Raw genomic sequence first — 23435 nt, forward strand, 5'->3', positions numbered from 1 at the left:
TGTTTTTTTCTAAAATGGCAGGGAACGTAAGTCTAGCAGGCAACAGTTGATAGGTGTGGGACTATGCCACAGGATTACAGTACATTGTTAAGAAAGAAAAACTTGTTTCACACTGAATTTGTCTTGGTGTGATCTGGTTCTAGGAAGCCTATACTGTAACACTGCTTCCTGATTATGCTTAAATTGTATATAGATATATAGCACCATATAAATGTTATTGTGAGTTGTGACTATTATGAAATGGAGATGCCTTTATTAAATTTTTACAATTGTATCAAAGTTGGACTAACATAGGAAGTGTTGATTTTCTGTTCTCTGATTCCTGTTCCTTTCATGCGCGCTGTATTTTTGCATATTAGAAAATACAACAGTTGCAACTCTGTTACTGTTGCCATAAATGGAATTGTTGCTTTAACTTAAGGTCAAAAGTCCTAATTCTAAACGGCAACTGGATACTATTTAATGCAACACAAAATAATCTGTTAGTGTCATAACATAGATTTATTAAATTCTGATACTTAGACAAAACAGTTCTCATTTGGAAGGTACTTTTTAAATTAAAATAGTCACTAAGATAAAGTACACTTTTTTTGATTGTTCTCTGTACATTATAGTCTCATCTGCTAATCACGTAAATATTTTTTCCTGACTTCAGAAAATGGAAAATCCTGATGAACTGGCAGAACTTATAAATATGAATCTTGCTCAGCTTTGCTCACTTCTAATGGCTCTCTGGGGGCAATTTCTGGAGGTCATTACCTTACAAGAGGATGTCATAGCATTGCTAGCACAAGAGCATCACACATTAAGAGTAAGTATTGGCTCTGGCATGTTTGTACTCTTACTGGGACACATTATTATGGAAATGTGTATCAAAATGAGATTCCAGATTCTAATTTTTCTAGTTTTATTGGGGAAAGTTAGTTGGAATCATGAAGGGAGCTGCTATATTGCATTTGTTAGCTTGTGTATCATGTTGTTAGAGCTTATTCTTGGAATATAATACATAAAATACATTATTTATGTTTAAGAACCAACTAGTTAATTCATCTTTTGAATAAGAAATGCAGTTCAGAAGGGAAATTGCCGTCTGGAATAAGATGCATTTCTGCAGAATGGTGTATTTTTCTGCAGGAGTCATGCCTAGTGCCCACCCTGCATTTTACTTCCTTACTGCATTTAGGTTACCTGCTTACATCATAAAAGAAAATGTACTTTTTCTCTGAATTCAGAATTTATAACATTCATAAGCTCTGAAAAGTCTCTTAAATGGGAATTCAAAAATGACAGGATGTATCGGAAATGATCTGGCGTGTAAGTATGTATGTATATGTATTAAAATATATGTAGCGAGTACCTACACACACAGTTGATCTGTGTGTGTGTATATGCATTTGCTGTGGGCTTCCTACACGCAGAACCACAGCAGTGCTGGTTCCCATAGTGAAATATTTTCAAGTGTGGACTGAAGGGTTACCCTTACCTTCTAATAACTACATTTTCCCCTCCTGTCTTTTGTGGCCAAGGATTTGAAGAAACCTAACATCTTAAAATTTTCAGAGAGTAAGATTTATTAAAAGAAAACCAAATAAACAATGACACCCACCGCCTCTACTCATCAAGCACACAGCTTGATCCTCAGCTGGCCTGGCATCTTTACTGTCTGACATCACAGTCTGTGTATTTATTTCACACACATTATAGAATAGGTTGTTTTTAAGAGATTTATCTGGAGGCACTTCTTGTACACCCATTTATGGAGAGCTTGTTAGAAGGTCTGGTTAATGAGAATATGTAAGTGCTTTGTAGTCCAAACCAAAGTCTTTTAAGGCTTTAGTTCTCAGAGGTTTGATTTGTCTTACCAGCATTTCTGTCACTTGCATCAAAACCCTTTCTGTTTTGGTTCTAGAAAACCTATGAAGGATACTTGGACTGTGCTTTTCTGTACAGACTTGATAAATCACAGTGTTTAATGTGTGTAGTGGAAATTACCTAGTCTGGAGAATAAATGGAATCTTTCAGAAAGAGCACAAGGCTTATTTTTTAGACTTGCTAGCCATAGAAAAGTGTGATCATTTTACTGGCTATCTATGAATCTTTCTTATCTTTCTGTGCTTTTTGTATAAATTCTGGAATCCTTCAAGTTAACTGGTGGAAGGTGTGAACTGAGAATACTGTTTCTTCTGCGCTTAATTCAATTAAATTTAACCTGCATTTGCATTCAACTGCTGGTATGTTAGTGTTTGTACAAGTATATATTTAATAAAACCAAAAGAAGTATTAATATTTTTATTTTTACTGCTCCATTATCTTAAAAGAAAGAAAAGATACTGCTAATTATTATGTATTTAGCTTCTTAAATATGGTTCTTTTTAAAATCTGCAATATAAGTCATTCTCTCTAACTCTCAAATGCCTTAATTATTGAATTTTACTGCAGTTATTTTGGACAGTATAAATCGAAGTAGTTAATTATAATATGTGAATTCAGATATTGCACATATTAATAGTATTTCTGTGATGGTTTGCAGTTTGCACAAAAATCAAATAGGAGTTCGCTTCCTCCCTCCTTAAAAAAAAAAAGTATCATTTGATTTCACGCTTGCATTTTTTCCCTTTTGAGTTGCTTTTACGCCCACTTCTTTTGTTATCTGTCACTACGCATAAATAAACTTTCCTAAATTGAGCTCCAAGGTGACCCTTCCTATAACTGAAAAAGCTGAACCTACTTTATTTTTGAAAGAAGAGGCTAATTGCTCTTTCTTATTGAGTCCTGCGGTTACTGGATACTCCATTATCTACCCAAACATCAAAGACTGAAAAGGAGATGCAGAACATGGGTAGTCTTAAAATTGCCTTTTTATTTAGGGCCTGATAGCAAAGAGCAAGCAGGCTGACTCTTTAAGAATTGAATAATATGACATAAATAAGGAAATTTTACCTTAGCCAACTTGCAGAGAACCAGCAATGCGATGTTCCTTAATTTTACTAACACTAATTTGGAAATGTGACACTTGTTTTCTGTACTTCAAGATGTGAAGAGCTTGTGCAAATATTTTGCAAATATATGTAATTAAAATATATGTAAGAAACACAGCTCAACTAGGCTTCCCACATGGCAGTGGAGCAGGAGCCAGCAATCCATAAGTTCAGTAAACCTTTAAATTAGAAAAAGATGGTAAATTTTAACCTTGACTTTTCTAAGAGCATGCTTGGTTGTTGACTTTGGAACCTGTTCTGCAGTGCTTAGTATAATAATTTGTAATTTTTAATAATAATCTCTTGAAAATTTATATTCTGAGGGTTCATATAAGCTTCTTCTGGGAAACCAATAATGGTCATGCTTCACTAGAGACGTTACCTGCACGTATCAGAATGATGCAGGCTTTCTGGTTACTGAATTTAATTGAGATTTGAGAGATGACCTACAAATTCTCCTCTTGAGAGAATATCTGTGCTTTCTGGAATAAGATTTTTGTACTATACAAAATTCTGCTCTTCAAAATAATCCTTTTAATTTTGGAAATTGATACTCTGATGTGTTCGCGACTGGATGCAAAATCTCTTTTATTTACCTTTTAATCTCACAATATTTCCAGACTGTACCCTCCACAGGAAATTTTGTCCTGGGAAAGTTTAATATTAAACCGGGGATAAGTGAAGTCTTTTAGAGAGTCTTTAATCTGACTAGTTTAGATACTTGTGTTAAAATGCCCCTAGAATTGCCTGTCGTCTGTATTTGGCGACATGACTTTCACCGTTTTTGCATAGATGCTTATAAAACATATTTCTGCTGAAGTTCTGTTAGAAAATAAGGCTATTATACAATAAGTAAGTATTCAGAATTGTTATTTTAATAATTTATTTTACTTAAGTATTTAAATATCTAACTATTTTCAGATACTTTGACTATTAAGCACTATATAAAAAAAACCCAGGAACACTTCAGGTATACCGGAACATCCATCAACTACATTGTCATGCTCTTAAGGTTTACAACTGTGTTTTATTGAAAAAAACTGCCTAGACTATGGGGTTTTCTATTACAAAAAATTTGCACACAGCTAGTTCACCTCTTTGTTCTATAGTGACATCTTCTGGTAGGTCTGAACATGCTCTTCCAAAATGATTTCTTTCAGTTTGATTAGTCCTAAAGTATGAGAACTGTGAAAACTATCTCAGACTGCTACTTATAAATGTGCAGGAACTCAATATATTCCATGGCAGTTTTTCTATCTGATTTTTCCCTTCTCTTCTGTTTGCATTGGGAGGAGCATAAAAACCCATAATTTTGGGAAGTCTGTAGGGACTAGGAGTAGCAGATAGGATTTCCTCCTGCAAAGTCACTGTGGAGCTGGCACAAGTCTGTAGCACTTATGTCACTAGCACCAACTGATAGTCATTCTGGTTCTGCAGAGCCTCTTTAACACCATCCTAGAAAATGCCTCAGTCCTTCAATAAGTTAAAACACTGATTAAATATAATAAACTACTGTTAGTTTGCGTTTTTTTCCTATCCTTAATATTGATTTATGTGGGCTTTCAGAGCTTGCTTTCAGCTAGTTTATACCATGCTATTATGCTAAGAGCTTTCTTGAGCTGGTAATCAAATTTTCTTCAAAAGCACTGGAATTACTTAAACAATTACAAATGGAATGTACTGCAAACAAAATAAAAGCCTTCCTTTTCTGTTTGAGAGAGCGACAGAAGACAGAATCCTAAAGATCTGGTCTTCAGTTACTTTATGTGGTAAGGTGATTGCCTGCACCTAAGTTCAAAACTACCTTGCTTTCCTCCTGGGAAACAGCTTTATGCTCTTTTCTTGACTTCAACCACAGACATCTACAGATTGGGCAATATTCCTGTTACTATTTCATTTCCTATTACCTGATTGATTAGGAGCTTTCATTCATTTTAATTGCTTAGTTTAGAATGACAACCAGTCTACTCTTCCTGATCAGTTGTTTTAAAATCTAGTTTTTAACCTCTAAACTTGTCTGCAAGTCAGTTGTATAAGTCTTCTCCCTTTTCGGGGGGAAAGGTTGGGGATTAACTCTGACAAAATCATGTAGTTGGAAGGTAGATGTCTGTTTAGAAAAGCCAACTGGGAGAACTCAGAGGGGTACTTAGGAACACCGAGTCTAATCCCACATGCGTATGCGTAAACTCCTAACGTAATTTCTGAAGGAAAGCAGGTACATTTTTGTGTGTGTGTCTGGTCATTGCTGAGAGCAGAAGTTGCATTTACAAGAAAGTATCGAATTTAATGTTTTCCTTTTACTTCAAAACATTTTCCATGACTTTTCACAGATGATGATATGACTGAAATTAATTTCATATACAGTAAATTGAATTATGGAAGGTTGGGACAGGACTTTCAGCTTCTAGTGCAGGTTAGAGATTGGGGGTTTAATGTTGGGGTTTTTTCCTTAAGCACCTTGGAGCGATTCTTTTCCAGTTTTTCTTTTGTTAAAAGAACAAAGAGGGAAAAGTAGGAGCTACAGAACATAAAACTTCATCTAAATGGTACTCTCTAAATGTGTACTGGGCAGTTTATCAGAAGGGAGAACTAACTAACCTGCAAGTTCTTATCTCTGAACAAAGTTAACGTGGCCCTGGGAACCTGATGGTCAGCAATTATTGCACAGGATTTCCCTAGTGCCATGTCTGTGCCTGGGGTGGATGTGGATGCAGGCCACAGCTCTGAGTGAAGTGCAAGAGCTGAGGTAACTGAACTAGGTCTGATGCCTGCTCCACCAAATACACTGCAAACTTGCACGGTCTGTTTGGGAAGTTAGGTAACTTAAAGAGGAAGACCCAGAGAATATTGAAGAAATGAAGGAGTAGGGGGCCAGGAAGTGGTTGGTAAATAAATGATTGATTAATTAGACTACCTACATAGGTGGTTCTCTAAGTGGCATATAAATCTTGTTTTGATACAAACAAGTTGATATTTGTGCTCGAGTTAATGTACAAATAGTTGCCAACAACCACTGAACAGCGCATACATTTTTTATGTATGTCTTGTTACAACAAGCAAGACATTGAATTGCTTTTTTTTTGATGCAGATAATTGGGCAGTTGGAAAAATAAAAGTTCTAAAAATGCATCTAGATTGGATTAATAGTTTTACGTAATACTGGAAATGTGAGAAATCTCATCTTGCAAAACCTTAACTTTGGGGTTTCTAGATACTGTATTTTCGATACATTGATTATGTTTTTATTTGTATTAAATTGCTGTATAATTAACACTATTTCCACATCACATATTTGACGATAAAAAAAATATGCTTCCCTATGTTTTTATAAAATACCCTTTTAATATTGTATGCTTTTCAGGAATACAATTATCTTGAATTCAGTGCTTGTAATTAGCATACATTTTGTTATTGTCCTTGTCATTTGCCGTGTCTTTACAAAAAAAAAAAAAAAATTTTGCACAGTAATTTTCTGTGGGCTATACAGTATTCATGGAAAGCTTGAAACACATACTTCTCTGTATTTTGAGACTGCAGACTATCTAATAGGTTTCTGATTCTGAAGGTAAACCTCGAGCACATTTAGAAGTGTCCAGTAATTTCCTTTCTTATTGAAACTTCTTGTAATATTTTTTTGTGTTATTTTTTCAGGTGAGCCTGATTTGAATGGTTGATTTCTTGGTAATCAAGTTTTCAGCATGCAGTTGAACCTATTACCCTTAGTCATCCAGTGCACAAATTAAAATTCTCAATTCAGTCAGTAGTCTTGTCTTTGGCATCCTCTTCCCTCCCACTCCAACTGAACATTTGAAAAAAAAGTAACTGTCTATATAATACATACAAGTTAATACATTGCTGTGTAGGAATGCTGGTGGATTTTCAAAAATAGTATGTAATATAAAATAAACTCTTGGCTAATTTGGATCTTGCAGGTGCGCAGATTTGCAGAAGCATTCTTTTGTCTTGAGCATCCTAGGCAAGCTGCCCTTGCCTATCAAGAACTTCAGTGAGTAGCTTTTTGAAGTGCACAGTATGTAGCATGTAGTACTATTATTCTGTAGTTTGTTGTGTAGAAGTAGTCTTGCAAAAATACTTCCATAACAAGTTCAAGAGAAACCTATGTTCTAAATATAGATTTGAAGTTTTTTAATGAAAGTTATATAAGAAGTTATTAAATAATTAGTAAATAACTATTAAAGCTATTAACTAATTAGTAGAAAAGTTTCTATTAAAGTGAATTAAACTACTGTTAATGTAAAAATAAATAGTTCTGTTGTATTCACGTAGGACTGCTTCCTTTTTTTCAGTGCTCAAAGTCATCTACAGATGTGTGCAGCTATCAAAAATACTTCTTTCTGCAGTTCTCTTCCACCCCTCCCTATTGAATGCAGTGAACTAGATGGAGATATGAACTCCTTGCCTATAATCTTTGAAGATCGATATTTAGATTCAATTACTGAAGGTAAACACACCTCACAGTGCAGTTTTCTTTTTGAAGAAATGAGAAAAAATTATGTAAACCCTGAGTATTTTTCTCTACATTTCTTGCTGGCTTTAAAGGAGTATATTTATTTGCTAGGAAACATTTCTTTAGTTTGACTTTTGAGGATGTGCAAAGTTTTGTAATTACTGGTGTTTCATAGTTTCAGTTACCTGCATAATCTTGTTATAAACAATCCTTTTTCTTTCTTCCCCCCCTCCCTCTTGCTTTTTTGGGTAAAAGATCTGGATGTACCCTGGTTGGTAGTTCAAAGTCTTCCAAGGTCAGAGTCCAATAAACTCGATAAATTTGAAGCTGAAGAAGGTTTTGTAGCTGGTTTTACTAGCCCAGAACTGAAAATAAGACCTGCAGGTGCCTCCAACCTTTGGCATTCAGAAAGTGAAAAGATGCTGACAAAAACTTTGAAAGGGAAAAATGAAGATGCAAATAAATCCAAAGTTAAGGTTACTAAGCTCATGAAAACAATGAAACCTGAAAATACAAAAAAAGTTGTGAAACAGAACTCCAAGGACTCAGTGGTCTTAGTAGGCTACAAATGTTTGAAAAGTGCAGCACTGGAAGATACCTCTAGAAGCTCTGAAGGCAGGCCTTCATACAATGCTAATGAGGGGCTGGACCCTACATTAGATGGATTTCCTTGTGATACAAAGACCTGCACCAGGCAAGTAAGTCAAAGAGAACTTCCATTTTTGCCATCTGGAACTGAGGAAAAGACTGCCAAGATTGAAGGTATCCAACCAGGTCCGGGTAGCCCTGTGCATTGTGAAAATTTGGCTATTTTTGGTAGACTTACTATCTCCCAGACAGGTTCTGGAGCTATACAAGCAGATAGTGCTCTAAAACCCAGAGGTACACTTGAAGGTTGTCATGGAAGTCAACCACCTTCCTCAGGAGTCAGGACAATTGAGGTCAAACCAAGTAGTAGGAATCCCTATGAAGGGGAGAAAGTAACTGTTCACATCGGGTCATGGGCTGAGTTTCCGCAAGATGGAGCGCCAAGAGAGGATTTGCAGACACCCAATATTCAGTCTTCAGAATCTGGAAATAAATTGAGTTCAGGAGAACATGAACCAGTGCTTGAAAAGGAGGATGTCCACGAAAGAAACTTCCGACAAACCAGTGACATCTTGACAAAAATGAGAAGCAATCAGCCTACTCTTTCTACAAAAGAAAGTCAACTTTCTGCAAGTGGAGACATGACTAAATTACCAGATGTTAGCGTGACATATGCCTCTTCTAGGTTTTCAGATTCGGGTGTAGAAAGTGAACCAAGTTCTTTTGCAACTCACCCCAACCCCGATCAGGTTTTTGAAAATGTTCAAGGGCAAAGTGCATACAATGGTGAGAGAGTATTTCCTCAGCTTTTACTAAAACCAGACTGTGCTATAAAAAACACAATAGAAAGCCATTGTACTGAGAGTACCAGTGCTGTAAGTGAAATACAGTCATCGCTGACATCCATAAATTCTCTGCCTTCAGATGATGATGAGCTGTCACCTGATGAGAATTCAAAGATATCTGTTGTACCTGAATGCCAGCTAAGTGACAGTAAAACAGTGCTGGATCTTGGAGCAATTGACTTGCCAAAATGTGATGACAGTAAAAAATCAAACACCAATTTGCAGCAACCGTGTGTTATATTTTCAGGGTACTCAGATAGCAAAACTCTGTCTATACATTCCTCACTCTCAGGAACAAAAGATCTTTTACACTTAGTTGTTTCAGGTGAGGATACGTCTACTGATGTGAAAAATTACAGCCCACAGGCAGACCTTGGCACAACCTGTGAGGACTCTCAGGACCTTGAAAGGCATCTTAACATTGCAGAAGAAACAGTTAAATTGCATTTGGAAATTACTTGTATGGGTGAGCCATGTGTTGTTTCAGGTTCTTCATCTGTAGATGCAGTGTATGAAGTTGAAAAAACAAATGAAGGAAAACATAACGAGCCTTTAGAACTAAAGGAGACAACTGAAGAACTGTCAGTAGCGAAAAGTGAAACTGGTACAGATAATCCTTCTCCAACCAGTAGTACTGACATGGTAAAGCAAGGGCTTGTTGAAAACTATTTTGGCTCTCGAAGCAGCACAGATATTTCAGATATTTGGCCTATGGACAACAGCAATCCTGTTAGCCCTCAAAAGGAAACATATGAAAAACAAATTATTTGCTCTTCCCAACAAGACGAGGAAGAGGAGGATGATCAGGAAATGATTGAAAACGGGTATTATGAAGAAACAGACTATAGTATATTAGATGGAGCTTCCAGTGCTGACCAGGATCATGGCTCAGCAGAAGAAAGAGCCCTGAAATCTGAAAGGATTGATAGTGGGCATCTGCGAGACGGGATGACTGTGCCTCCTGTCTGTACGCCTGGTTGTCTGTCGTTTCCTTCTTCTCTGAGAGACTCTCCTTGCAATGTTATCTGTTCTTCAAGGAATAAATCTGATGCAATTACACAACAGCCAGGCAGCACATCCTACAGCTCAGCTTCATCTGTTTCCTGGTATGAAAGCTCCCCAAAACCTCAAATGTTAGCGTAAGTGGTTGTTTTAAAACAAAACTTTTTACTTTTAGAAATGATGTTGATATATAAAAGGGGAAAAGAAGTGTGGTTATGCTCTAGGGTGCCCCCAGGACTGTGGCTTGTGGATTCTGCATGCTCAAGTAGCATCGCATTTTAGATGTTCGTATAGAAAGTGTGTTAGTACTGAATTCCTTTGATCAGTTATCTTGTAATTTCTTGTGGTTCAACAAACTTCAAGCAAAACACGATGTTTTTATTTTGTTGCTTTAGTATGTTCCTTTTTAAAAATAGGATAATTTGGCTGAAAAGTGATGTTGTAATGGTTACTGAGCATAAAAATGGTGCTTTATGAAATGGAAGCTGTTAAAATAGCAAGCATAGGAAAATATGCTTTGAGTTTAAAAACAAAAACATTCTGTAACTGGTTGTCCATCAAATTAGTTAAGTGAAGCAAATGTGCGATGCAAGCCAAGTTGAGGGCCTTATTTTTAAATCTTAACTTCAAATACCCAAAATGTAACACCTTGGAGACCATAGTGCTTTAAATTACATTGCAATTTGGATACCAGGAAAGCCAAATTTAGAGCAACATCAGGGATCCCAGATGGTACCTCCTCTTGCTGTAAACATAGGAGTTTCCCTGATAACCCCCTGCTGCTAACTGAGCATGGGAAGCAGCAGCCTAATGTGTTGCATTGGAAGTAAAACTTGCTATCAGAAAGAAGAAATCTTGGAAGAGAGGTAGAAACAAGGAGAACGCTAAGCAGGCAGAGGAGACAAAGGACCAGATAGTTTGTGGTAAGCAGCTGAAAACAGAAAGAAGGATTGAATTGTGGTGGAGGAAAGCAGGTTAGAAGTGGACAGAAAAGTAGCTTCTGAAATACTGGAGGGTATACTGGCATGCAATGGGAGGAATGAAAAGCAGAGGGTATTTAGGGTGTTTTGTAACAATAAAAGAGGCAACTAGGCATAAAATCAAGGTTTGGCCTTGGGGAAAGTAGAGTCTCCCAGTGTGTGAGATAACTGGGGACTGGATAATTCCAGAGGATGTGATCTGCTCCGCAGAGAACCAGCCTTGGTATGTTCATTGCAGAAAACATGCCTTGAGTACAAACGAAGTAACTTCTGCTGCAGAGCAGTCAGACCAACTGCTTGCAGTAGTTTCTGTTTAGGCTGACTTCACTGAGGCTTGATCCTGCCAGTTAGTGAGGAATGGGCTAAAGATAAAGCTGGGAAACAGAACAAAAAGTGGAATGGGAGGAAAACAGTGAGCAGGTGGAAGAGGACAGGATACAGCATGACACTGTGAGGGATTATATAGAATATGTGATAGAGGGGAAGAAGCATAAGGAAGCATAAAGCTTGAAGTGCTACAGGGAAACTGATACGTAATTAATTAGGTAAGAAGGTCATGCAAAAATCTGAGGGAAGGGGAAGAAAGGGAGGAATACAGGGAATTCCTAGCATGTGGGGAGTTCAGCTGTTAGAAACCGTGTCTTGTATGCCTTCATATAACATGTAAAAGATCAGAGGTCTGGATCTGGCTGCTTCTGAAGCAATTATCAGTTATTCAGCCTACCAGAGGGATTTTCTGGTGAACAATTACAGCACTGGCTCCAGCGCTCTGCTGACCTAGGAAATAGATTTAAATTTGGCAAGAGTTATCAAAAGTCAGTGGAAGTCTTTACATTGACTTCTAGTTGGTTATAATTCCTGTAATTTTGTTATTGCATTTAAACAAAGCTGTTGCTTGCTCAAGAGCAGAACCAGAATCTTCAGTGGTTTCAGAAACACTTCAGAGTTTGCAGAGATGTTCAAAGGAGAAGACAGTAGAGCCTGGGATATGGATTTTGTTACAGAGGAAAAGGGGCTGTAGGAAGCTACAATAAAAATATTTTGAGGAACTGGCTTCTTTTGTGAAGTTGGTAATTTGATAAATATATTTTCTTTCATGTCAATTACATAGAAGATAAAGTAAAAAGACAGTAGAAAACTGTATCCTAGGAGACCCTATATTTGTCTGGCAACAGTAAATGTTGTTTTGTCATAAATACGATTTTGTTCCAGTTTCCTACAGGCTAAAGAAGAATTGAAGCAACTTAAACTTCCTGGATTTATGTATAGCGATGTTTTCAAACTGGCTTCTTCGATACCTTATTTCAGTATGGAAGAGGATGACTGTTCAGAAGAAGGAATACATCTTATAGTCTGTGTCCATGGCCTAGATGGTACGCTGGGAAATGTGATACTGAAATGAGATAGCAGTCCAGAGTACTGGTCAGGTTTAGCTTTTGTCATTTGAACTCTTAACTGAACACTTTGAAATAGATTCACTGGAGGGAAATGGGAATATGACATAGTACTGCTGCATCTGACAGCACATTCCATAGAATCGTTTAAATTAGGAATTCCATGTAACATTTGTCTTTAGTAAAACTTTCATGCACATAAACCCGTTTCATGGCATAGTTCACACTAGATACATCTTCCAGTTTTTCACATCATACAGGTATGTGTCTGTGTTGTGGTAATAGAGTGGAGTTACTAACAAAACACTTTTGTTCAGAATTTTCAATGTTACATTGTCAAGGAAAGTAAAATATATGTATATTGTTAGGAAAAAACAGTACATAAAATACAGTCAAGTGTTTACAAAGTTTTAAAAGTTTAGATTGCTGAATCACAGAATGGTTGAGGTTGGAAGGGGTCTCTGCAGATTGCCTAGTTCAACTCCCCTGCTCAAAGCAGGGTCAATTACAGCAGGTGCCCAGGACCCAGACCAGCTGGGGTTTGCAATATTTCCAAGGATGAAGACTCTACAGTAGTAGAAATGAGAAAATCTCTTGCTAATTGAAAGGATTAGAAAGTTTAAATAGCTTGAATGTATTTACCTGCTTTTAGTTCAAAGCATTTGCACATACTAAAGAATAATATCCCCTCTAGTTAAGGTATTCATAGCTTTGTGCCATCAATGTTTTTGTCTTTTTTTGAGATGCTTCTTAAATTAACAATGTAAGGAAACACAAGAGGGCAGTAGGATAGAATATTGGACTGGACCAACACTGCACAGCTGCCTTGTTGATTTTTCAAATTCCTAATTTTTTTTTTTCTTTCTTTCTTCCTCTGGGCAGAAAGTAGCCTTTCCACATCTAAAACAGAACTCCTTCTTACTAGTGCAGATGTTCAAGTGCTGTTGCATGGCTGGAATTGACACAAATGTTAACTTGGCCAAAAAAACTGTTGTTAAAAAAGCATGTCTTTGAAGCCTTAGAAGAATCCCTATAGTTAGAATTTTCTTATGAAATGGCGATTCATAGAAGTTCTTTCTTATTAATAACAGATTTAAATAAAAATCTTACACTCTAATTAAGGCAGAAAGAGTACTCTTTCTTCAAAAGCTTATGTGATCACTGATGTAGAAAAATATTCAGAATGCTAGTTAAACTAGCATTTGTTGTCTTGGGTACCAGTCTAAATGTGTCTTTATCTGCTAACAGTCCACTCTGCCTTTTTATTCTATGAAAATGTTGACAATTTGCCCATATTCCTTACTCCTTCACTGAATGCTTTAAGCTAGCTCTGAGTTCTTTAATTGACTTTTATCAAAATAATTAGGTTTTCAAGAACGTAATGTTCACAGTGCTATGCATCTGTTGGATGCTAAGACAAAATCAAATATGACTTCCTAAATCCTTGCATTTTTAAAACAGTGTCTGCATTGAATGTCATTTTTTATAGACCATTTTGTCACTGCATTTGGCATTGCAGTTTATCTTCCTGAGTCTTACTGAATTTTAATTAGGGCTAAGAATATCGTTAGCTGTATTTAAGTATAAAATTGTGCCAGAGGTTCTTTTGAGTATTCCAAGTGCTTTTATTGCAAGTTAACTTTGCGGTATCTAACACTTGATTGTTTTTCTTTTTAAGGTAACAGCGCGGATCTGAGATTAGTGAAGACTTACATTGAGCTAGGGCTGCCTGGAGGGAGAATAGATTTTCTTATGTCCGAAAGGAATCAGGTATTTGCCAACAAAAAAAGAATTTATGGAAAGCAATAAGCAGTGTACATCTTCAGACATGTTTATTTAATGGCAGTATCGTGTTGCAGTTTACCATATTTTGTATATTTTTACTGTGTTCTTGTGGAGTCCATAATTTGATCTGTGGCTTGCGTTAAAGTAATTACAAAACCTAGTATGATAGTGAAGGTAAATACATAAGGACTAACATTTGTCGCTGCCATTTCCTTGTATGTACTAATATCTCCTAAGTTCTCAGCATAATCAGTTAGGATTGTAGATAAAGTACCCTCAATATTAATGGTAAAAATGGTGATAGTGAAAACTGGTATGGCAAGAAGGGAGAAGTGTTATTTCAGAGGATCTGAGAAATACGAAATACCTGTCTCTTGTTCCTTTGTCAGTGTACTGTGAGATTCACATCATGACACTGAACTAATATCAAATTAGTTCGTGTTGCACATTTGTGAATTTTATTATTTTCACATGAAGTAAACTTGGCAAAGCTCAGAAGACAATTTTTTACATTTTTTTGTGTGTTACAAACTGTATTAGACATACTTCCAGGATGAATTAGAACAAAGAGTCTTCAGTGGCTCAAACAAAAGGTTCATTTAGCAAAGCAGTGGTTTTCTGGTGATAGCTGCTGGGATGCTTTGCGGAACAGGCTGGACAGGCACCAAGCCATGCTTTCTCTTCTCTAGCCTTGTAGGTTTTGGCAGTCAGCAGTTCTGAAACTTTCTGATTTGGGAATTCCATTGAGACCACTGAGTCTAATAGCTACTGGCGGACTTTGCTCCTTAATGTTGGCTGATTTTTTTTGAATGTTTTTACTTCCAGTTTCCATAGCACACAGCTGAGATTAATTCTACGGTTCATATGCATTACTAATTCAGTTGTAAAGACGGAAATTTAAACAAATCTTCCAGCTTGTTTTGGGAAAAAAATGGTCAATAATCATTACCTATTTCCCATTTCAGTTAATTATTTTATAAAAAAGTATAATTTCTCCTATCAGGAGGCAATTGAAGAGACTGACTTAGTCCATTCAGTATTTCTCAGGATCACATGTGAAACAGTTTCTGGTCATTCATGTTATCCTTCCCTGCCTGCTTTCAAACTTCTTGTCATTTAAAATAGGATGATCAGAATTAGGGCATTTAAGATGCTTGTGCACTATGGACTTACGAAATGCTGTATTGATATTTTCTGTTCTTTCCTTGCTTTCCTAACATAGCTGATTATATAGAACACAGATGTGTAGATTGTTTGCATATATATTTAGGGCTAGTTTTCCCTATGTAACATTGTTTTGCCTTTCTTGCCGTTTTATCACCCAGGCATGCAGTACTGTAAGTCTTTTCTGAAATTCTGGTCGGTTCTAGATTTGAGTATCCTAGATATTTGGTTTTATCTACAAACTCCAACATCTCATCTCCTCCTTCCTTTTCCCAGATCATTTATGAGTATGTTGAGCACCACAGAGTTTAGCACAGAACCTTTGGAACTTGTGTTGAGAAGTTTTAGGCAGCCTTTGCTTACCTTTTTTTTTTGATTTCTTACTGCCAGTCATTGTAGAGAATCAGCTATGAACTGGGAATAAGGCTTTAAGGATTTGTTTTGTTTTGAATAAACAGTACTAATGTAGACTCTTTCTGCTGTTGCAGTAATTGTCTTATTTCTATTTCATGGGTAGTGTGATTTAGTTCTAAATATGCAGTTTGACCTTCTGTTTCACTACAGATAAGATTATGTGTAGGGGAAGGCTTAGAAAGAAGTAAGGCTGGCTGTCTAATGTTAAGATTTGGTTTGGTGTATTAGAAGAAAGTAGTTTTAGAGTAAAATGTGTATCACATTATTCCATGTTACAAGGAAAAAAACTTGGAAAAAATTAAAATTACTAGCTGTAGTGTTTGTTTTCAAAGTTAATATGCTTTTATTTGTGTGCTGTTGATCAAAACACGGGGGAATAAGAATTCAGACTGAATGCAGAATGTATATTGCTGCATTAGAAAATACAGTTATTATTTTTTATTTCTTTTATTTTACAGAATGATACCTTTGCTGATTTTGATTCCATGACAGATCGCCTTTTAGATGAAATTATACAGTATATACAAATTTATAATCTAACCCTTTCAAAAATCAGGTAATATCTGTTCTATACTATTTATAGAAATAAACTTAAAACTAGAGCCCTGTGTTGTTCTGAACTGTGATGCTCAGGAGCCGGCCAAAAGAGAGACGGGAAAGTGGGAAAGAGAAATTCAGGGAGGGGGAGGAACAGGGGAAAGGAGGACAAAGGAGAGAGAGGGAATTCCCAGCTGAAAGAAGACTGAACAGTGCTGTAAGCTGACCTAGTCCTGTTGGTGGCTTTAGGGCAGAGTTCAGTATTGCATTTAAGGAGCTGCTGTCCTGTCCTTCCTCAGATCCTGCATGGTAGGGTTCTGCAGAAAATCAGATGATACTTTGAGAAAGTAGAAGGAAACTGTAATAGTGCTATGTCAAGAAAAAAAAAAATAGTTTTCTTCTGATTTTGTAGTCTCTTCACCAAGCATGACGTAGCAGACTGTCTACCTTGCCATTCCTACAGGGAAATTCGCTTCAAGCATGACGTAGCAGACTGTCTACCTTGCCATTCCTACAGGGAAATTCGCTTATCTGGGATGTTGAAGGACGGCTGTGTGAAAAGAAATACTCCATCATTTTGATGTTTTCTGATTGTTTCATCTGCTAAAAAGCATCTTTTACATCTTAATAGAAGGCTTAGTCCAGTCTCTGCATTCCTCTTTCCTTTTCCAGTTACTTCCAGGGAATACCTGTTCCATTTATTTTCTCAAAGGAGGGTACACCATTTTGGGCAGACTACCTTACGAACCCAACCGTGTTGCTGGAGTTAGCTCATTGATAGATGAAAGGAGCAAATTCAAGCCTGACTTCTTTTGTTTAGGCATACTCAAATTGTACATCTGGAGAGGTTTTTGACTTGCTGCTCACATGCATTTCCTACAGGTTTCTGTATACCCATGTGCTTGGTAGGCCTTATTCGGCTAGGCAAAACATCTAACATGTTTAAACATAATTTCACTTTTTAAACAAATGTTTCTGTTTTCAGATAGGCAAGATCTGACATGGTTAATTTCATCTAAATCAATGACTTAAAAAGCACTGTGTGATCGTATTTGTATTATGCAGACTGCATGTTAGCACCCTCCCTACGGGAGAGGAGAGTTCTGTAACCCACCAGCACACGCTGGTATCTTCCCTCCCATGCTGTGGTCTGAAGGCTGTAATGAACAAACCCACCCAGTTACCTTCTTGTTCGTACCTGAGAATTGAGTTCTTGTTTGCTTTTGGTTTGCTTCTCTCATGAAACTCTCAATTTGTAAATATTTTTTCAGTTTTATTTATTACTTGTCACTTGAAAGAAAACAGAAATTACCAATTTTTATTTTAGTTTCCTTTTCGAAGTGTGTACTTGTCTTTGGCCCTGCAAAGCAGAAGTGTCTCATCTCTCAACTTTAGTTTTTCTTATGAGAAAGTTAAACCTATGAGCAAATTCTGCAGCTGTTTCCTGGTAGTTATGTGAGGGAAATTTCAGAAAGAAATGTGCTTAGATGCAAGTCCTTGAAGGAATGAACCAGAAAGCCCGGGAAAGTACTGTTGAGAAATCCTCTGTTGAAGTAGCCGATGCATTCCTACCTCTTTTTGGCTATCCCACTGTAAAGAAAGTGGACTTTGTGCTAGTTAGCCATGCTGTCCTGAACGATGCTATTTCTCCTCATAAAATCTCCCTGTCTGCTAAAGGAAGTGTTCTCTGTACAGATGCTGCTCAATAGCTGAGTCAAATTAGAAATCGGTCTCCCGACCTATAATGATTCTGTATGGCAAAAAACCTGACATCACTGTGTGTTTGAAATACCTGTTCAGTCTCTCTTTTACACTGAAAGTCTTGTTACAGCAAAAGAGAACACACTTCTTATGCAGAGCTAAGAATCTATTATTAGTCCAGTTAGTCTTTTAATAGTCTCATTAAAAATGCAGCAAAAAGTTACTATTGGTCTAGTTATAGTACTACCAAAATTCATAGTCCAAATTAATGCAGAAAAGTCGCCTTACTCAATCTTAAAGGTCTTTTCCAACCAAAATGATTCTATGACTCTGTGATTATTAATATGACTAAAGTTGCTATACAGAAACTTTCTAAGTATCTTTTCTCAGGTGGTAGGCTCCTCTTCCAGCAGCTGTCTGGATCCTAAGTTCGGTAGTTTCTGTCTTCCCAAAGCAGTGGGATGTTAACATCCTGGGGCTTCAGTGTAAGGAGAACGATGCTCACAGTGGCGGTTTTGCCTCCTTGGCCTTGGATCTGCCTGGATTTATTTTCATATTTCCGTATTTTCAGTCTGCCCACATGTTCTTTCTTTAGTTTCCCATATACTCTCCCCACCCCCCACCCCCCTTCTCTGTTATCCCCAATACTGGCTTTCTTTCCTGAGTTGTAAGATTTTGCTTCTGTAGTGACCGTTAATAGACCATTGGGGACCTCTGGCATATGATACCTGTCTGGACTCTTCCATACGACACTGTATTCTAGTGACACGCAGTTCAAACCACACTGAATAACTACTGGTTATTAATAGAAACTATAGTGAAAGTAAAGTGGCTTTAGACAGCCTGAGTTGTTACTTCACTGCCAGATGATTGTTGTCACGCTAAAACAAACTAAAATCAGCTCAGGCCAAGACAAGTCAAGGGAAGTTCTGAGTTACTGTGCTGTCAAATGTCGTGTCTTCAGATAATGACAAAATCCTATTTACCGTGCTACATTCTTGTCCTGATGTAAGAAGAGGAGGCACTCCGTGTACCGTCAGAACCCAGGGCCATACTGTAGCGTCAGCCTCAGTGAACCAACAATTTTGGTAATGCCAAAGCTAAACCAGTTATTGCACCAGTACACTATTCGACATGTGCATTGATCTCTGAACAAAATCTTCGTGCTCACTACAGGTGTGCAGCAGGCATGAACTGGAAGCTCAATTCAAACCAACAGCAGTTTGTCTTATAAAACAACTGAATCATGAATAGTTCAGGTTGAGGGGACCTCTAAGGGGTCATCTGGACCAGTCCCACCTTCAAAGTTAATGTGACTTTGAAGCAAGTGAAATTGCTCGCTCATACCCATTCAAGTTTTGAGTAAATGTGAGGATGGAAGCACTTCCAGGACATCGCATAGTTAGCAAGTAAACCACATGCTCTTACAGTGTCATTTCAGAAACTGTTTTCCTCATTCAGGTCTTACATAAATTTCTGATGACCTGTATTGGATGTTAACCTCAGTTGGATTATTCAGCTTGTCATCCTCTTTCCTAAGTAACATTGGCTCACAGGAAGAGAAAACAATTTTTTAATGCTATGCATATATTAAATTAAAACAGTTGTTCATTGTTTCAGCACCTTTTTGATTATGGCTTTTGATAGACTTTTTTCTTCCATGAATTTTTATAGTTGGACAGGACTTGTCATTTGTTAGCACAGAATAATGAGGTTTTACCTCTTCTAATTTTCTAATTTAATGATCTGAATTGGTAGACTTGTGCCATAAATGCATATAAATACTCCAGTATAATTCTGTTACTTCAGTGTGTTGAGTTAGTGATAGTTTGTATTCAGAAGACAGTAATATTGCCACCTACTGTTCAGAAATACATGGGCTTTGCAGAGCATCCCACGGTTGCAGGTATTTGAAACGACAAATAGAATTGGCTACATTTTTGTCTACACTTTGAAATCCCTTTTTGAAGGGTTTTCCTTTTCATCCCTTTTCTTTTTTGATTTGAGCAAATCCTTAAACCTTTCTCTCTTAGAAAATAAAGGCTTATTATGTGTTCACCTAAATATCTAAATTTTAACCCAATATATTACTGTAACCTTTCTTATTTTTCTAAGTCTTTCCAAATTAAGAACAAGTGTTTAATCTTTGAGGTACATTCACATAGCCAGTTGGGAGCAGCTTTTTTTTTCCTAAATGGATCTTTGATTTTTCTGGAGTTTTGGTTTAGGTTTGCCCATATTCTTCGGTATGATAGGATCGATTGATGGATCACTGGATTTTTTTTCCAGTGACAAAATTGTCTTTTGCTATGGTACAATAGAAATAGTTTCTCATCCCTTTATGGCATTTAGTAAATAGTGGATGAACTGTCAAGAAAACATCTCTGCTAATGTTCACATCATCTTTAGAAAATAAGCTCTTCTATTCAAGAGCAGTTATGTCATGGAGGTCATTTTCAGGATAAACTCAAATTCTGTGGACATTTTCTTGTTCCTAAAGAAACTTAAGGTTTTGTTTTTCTTGTGTGGACTTTATGATGGATTCTGAGAGAATAGTTTTAAATTTTAGTATTCAAGAGAGTCAGCAGTTCAGTATTTTGCAAACGTGCTGCTGTTGTGCTGACAGCACAGAGGATACATACCTTTCATTTCTAAATTAGTTAGGCAAGTATAGCAAGCTGTAGCAAAGAATTTCTGATACTGTAGCAATTCTGAAAATCTGATAGTAAAAGCGAACGGGAAGAATATACCTATATGCTTAAACTGTATATTTAGTAAGGAACAACTTGCCTATTGTGTCATAGAAATGTATAATTATGTCAGAGTTTAGGAGTTCAGGAGTGGCCCTGCCATTCTATAACTTAATGTTTGAATTTTTTCATTTACCTTTAAATTGGAATTTTCAGAGTCAATAATTCTTGCTTGGGAAGCAATTAAACAGTCAAGTAATTTTTTTGTGCTGCATTTTACACCGATATTACTGGTAGCTTGGTTTTAGCTATTTTTGTTGATGAATGTAGTGATACGGAGCAAACGGGAAGGATGATCTTACAGGTATATTGTGGCGCAGACACAATCCAGCCATGGCAGTTCTATTGTATATTTTTGGACGGTTGTCTGTTCTCTCCATGTCTTGAAATTACATTTGAAAACAGGAAGGCATTTTTTCCTTTGAATTTTGTGAGTCGTTTCTGCTGTATCTTCTTTAAGTCACTGCCTAGGATGATGTGTGGTCCTTACCTCAGCAGGGATTTAAGTATAACTGCATAATAACTAGACTTGCTTGATTGTTTAGTGTCTCTTCTAAAGAAATGCTTTGTGCAGACTTGTGGATACAACAGTAGGAACCTCAGATTAAGTAATTATTCTTAGATACATGAAGCTAAAGAGTCCCATCCCTCTTTCCCGTTAACTTGCTTAACCAGGGAAACGACTACATGTAATATTCTCCTGGCAGACAGATATTCTTCAGTTGTTTCACTCAAACTGAAATCACTTCTTTTGGTCCAACAGATTTTATATGTTGCTTCTATTTTAAAATAATCAGATTCAGTTAAGTAATGGTTTTCCCCCTTACAGGAGTACCTTTGGAATCCTTCTCCACTAGGTTGTTTCAGTAACTTTCATGCATTTATCACACTGAATGCCATCACATGCCAAAGTAGTGATTTATTCCGTCATAAAATATTCACTCATAAAATATTTTCTGAATATTTGGTGCTAAAGGAAGTACACCCAGAAATAATCTTGGGTTTGGGTGGGAGATGCTGCTGGAAGGATGGTTGGGTTTTACTAGCTTTTCAAGAACAATGTATAAACTAATTCTGGAGGAGCTCAGAACATGTGTGTAACGAGTTTGTGCAGCTTGAGAGATATGGATGAGCTATGTTTTCTGTGTGACATAAAATACAGGCTTCTGAATGCAAACTTTTCATTCATTTTTTTCTTATGCTCTTTCAACATTTTATGACACGTTTTATTTTTCTCTGTTTAAAAGAAAAAAGATTGCCATCAAGTTCTATGTTATACTGTTTTTTTCTTTTTAAACAGCTTTATTGGACACTCACTGGGTAATTTAATAATCCGTTCAGTGCTCACAAGACCTCGATTTAAGTATTACCTCAACAAACTTCATACCTTCCTGTCTTTGTCTGGACCACATCTTGGTACCCTCTACAACAGCAGTGCTCTTGTTAATACAGGTAAAGTATTATTTTTAGGAGTATAAATTTAGGGGAGATTCTAACTTTGAAATGCCCTTAGTGCACATTTCTGCATTACTTTGATTATAAAAAAGTGCACATTTCACTGTCGTAAGAAAAGAGTTCTGAAAATAAAGTATCAATAGAAGGATGTGCAAGATTGACATAAGCATTTTCCATTACGTTTGATTCAGGTTTTCTGTTACACCATAAATAAACTCCAGTTTTAATATGTTGAGCTCAATTTATTATAAACCAAATTTTAATACACTTAATCTGCAAAACAAGTAGGTAAGATGCATTAAAATAATTCTGAACTACTAGTAGTGTCTTTTCTCTCTCAGAAACGTCTTGCAACCTGCAGCGTATTTCTGCAGATGTGTTTGTACCTTATGAACGTCTGTTTTTCCAAAGATAAAATGTAGCTCTAGGAGAACTTGTAGAAACTGCTGACTTTTGAAGTAAAGGTTGGAAAATACTTTCAGATAGCATCGAATTTTTAAATGAAAACTTGTTTCGGAGATTACCACCTATCTTGGAGGCCCCAAACCCAAACTGAATAACACTTATTTTCACTAAATAGAAATATGCTTATGCTCCAAAAATCACGGATTACTTTGTTTAGTGCCAGTTCATTTATTGATTGTTATACGTTTCGTACAAAAATGAGGAGGAAAACAATTAATTCACATGTGCTGAGCTTAAGTGGACAGGAATTGGTGGCTATCTGGAGCTATTGTTGGAGTTCATAAAAGCAGAGGGAACGTGAGAGCTCTTTGAATTTGGTTGAGATGGTGCTGTTTATAGCCCTGAATACACCACCGTTGAGGTTACGTCAAGATTAAGACATCTACAATAGAACTCACTATGGGCATCTACTGGGCGTTTAACCTAGAATATCTGTAGACAGTTTCTTTCAGGTATTTTCATCTGTAGCTGAATCTCACCCAAATCACCCCAAATGCTAGCATAACTTTGCTTTTAGAAATTGTTTTCCAGGATATGGGAAGCAGGGCTGTTTTCTTGTTTATGTAATCACCAGCAAATGACTTTCAGTTAACTTAAGTTTAACTTATCAATATCAATATCAACTTAACAATATCAAAGTATAATCCGGAATATATTCACTGAAAAAAAAAAAAGAATTTCTGGAATATTTAATGTCTTTTATAGTTCAAGACTATACAAAACATCCTTTTCATGTAATAGTCTTCCTCTACATTTCAGACACTTGTAAGATTTTTGGAAAATTCCAAGATAGTAATAAGTAATGGGTATTGAAGTCTAAATCGCTATACTGTACATATGCATTAATATCTGCCAATAAATTGCATTTTAAAAGGTAACTGTTTCTCTGAGAGTTGAATCAACATATAA

The 23435-nt window shown here is 36.6% G+C and overlaps 1 protein-coding gene across 3 annotated transcripts in view; it reads left to right on the top strand.

Annotated features, from left to right (window-relative positions):
• The window catches only part of FAM135A (family with sequence similarity 135 member A), a 94284-nt gene that overhangs the window by 57348 nt on the left and 13501 nt on the right, over nt 1-23435 (top strand). For all 3 annotated transcript variants that reach the window (XM_037393173.1, XM_037393174.1, XM_037393176.1), the window contains 8 exons: nt 656-811; nt 6911-6984; nt 7286-7440; nt 7702-10018; nt 12074-12234; nt 13934-14025; nt 16077-16174; nt 21907-22058. In XM_037393173.1, coding sequence (XP_037249070.1) covers nt 656-811; nt 6911-6984; nt 7286-7440; nt 7702-10018; nt 12074-12234; nt 13934-14025; nt 16077-16174; nt 21907-22058 — 3205 coding nt within the window. The remainder of the gene's footprint in view (nt 1-655; nt 812-6910; nt 6985-7285; nt 7441-7701; nt 10019-12073; nt 12235-13933; nt 14026-16076; nt 16175-21906; nt 22059-23435) is intronic.

Source organism: Falco rusticolus, chromosome 6 (genome assembly GCF_015220075.1).
Source record: "Falco rusticolus isolate bFalRus1 chromosome 6, bFalRus1.pri, whole genome shotgun sequence".
Lineage (NCBI taxonomy): Eukaryota > Metazoa > Chordata > Aves > Falconiformes > Falconidae > Falco > Falco rusticolus.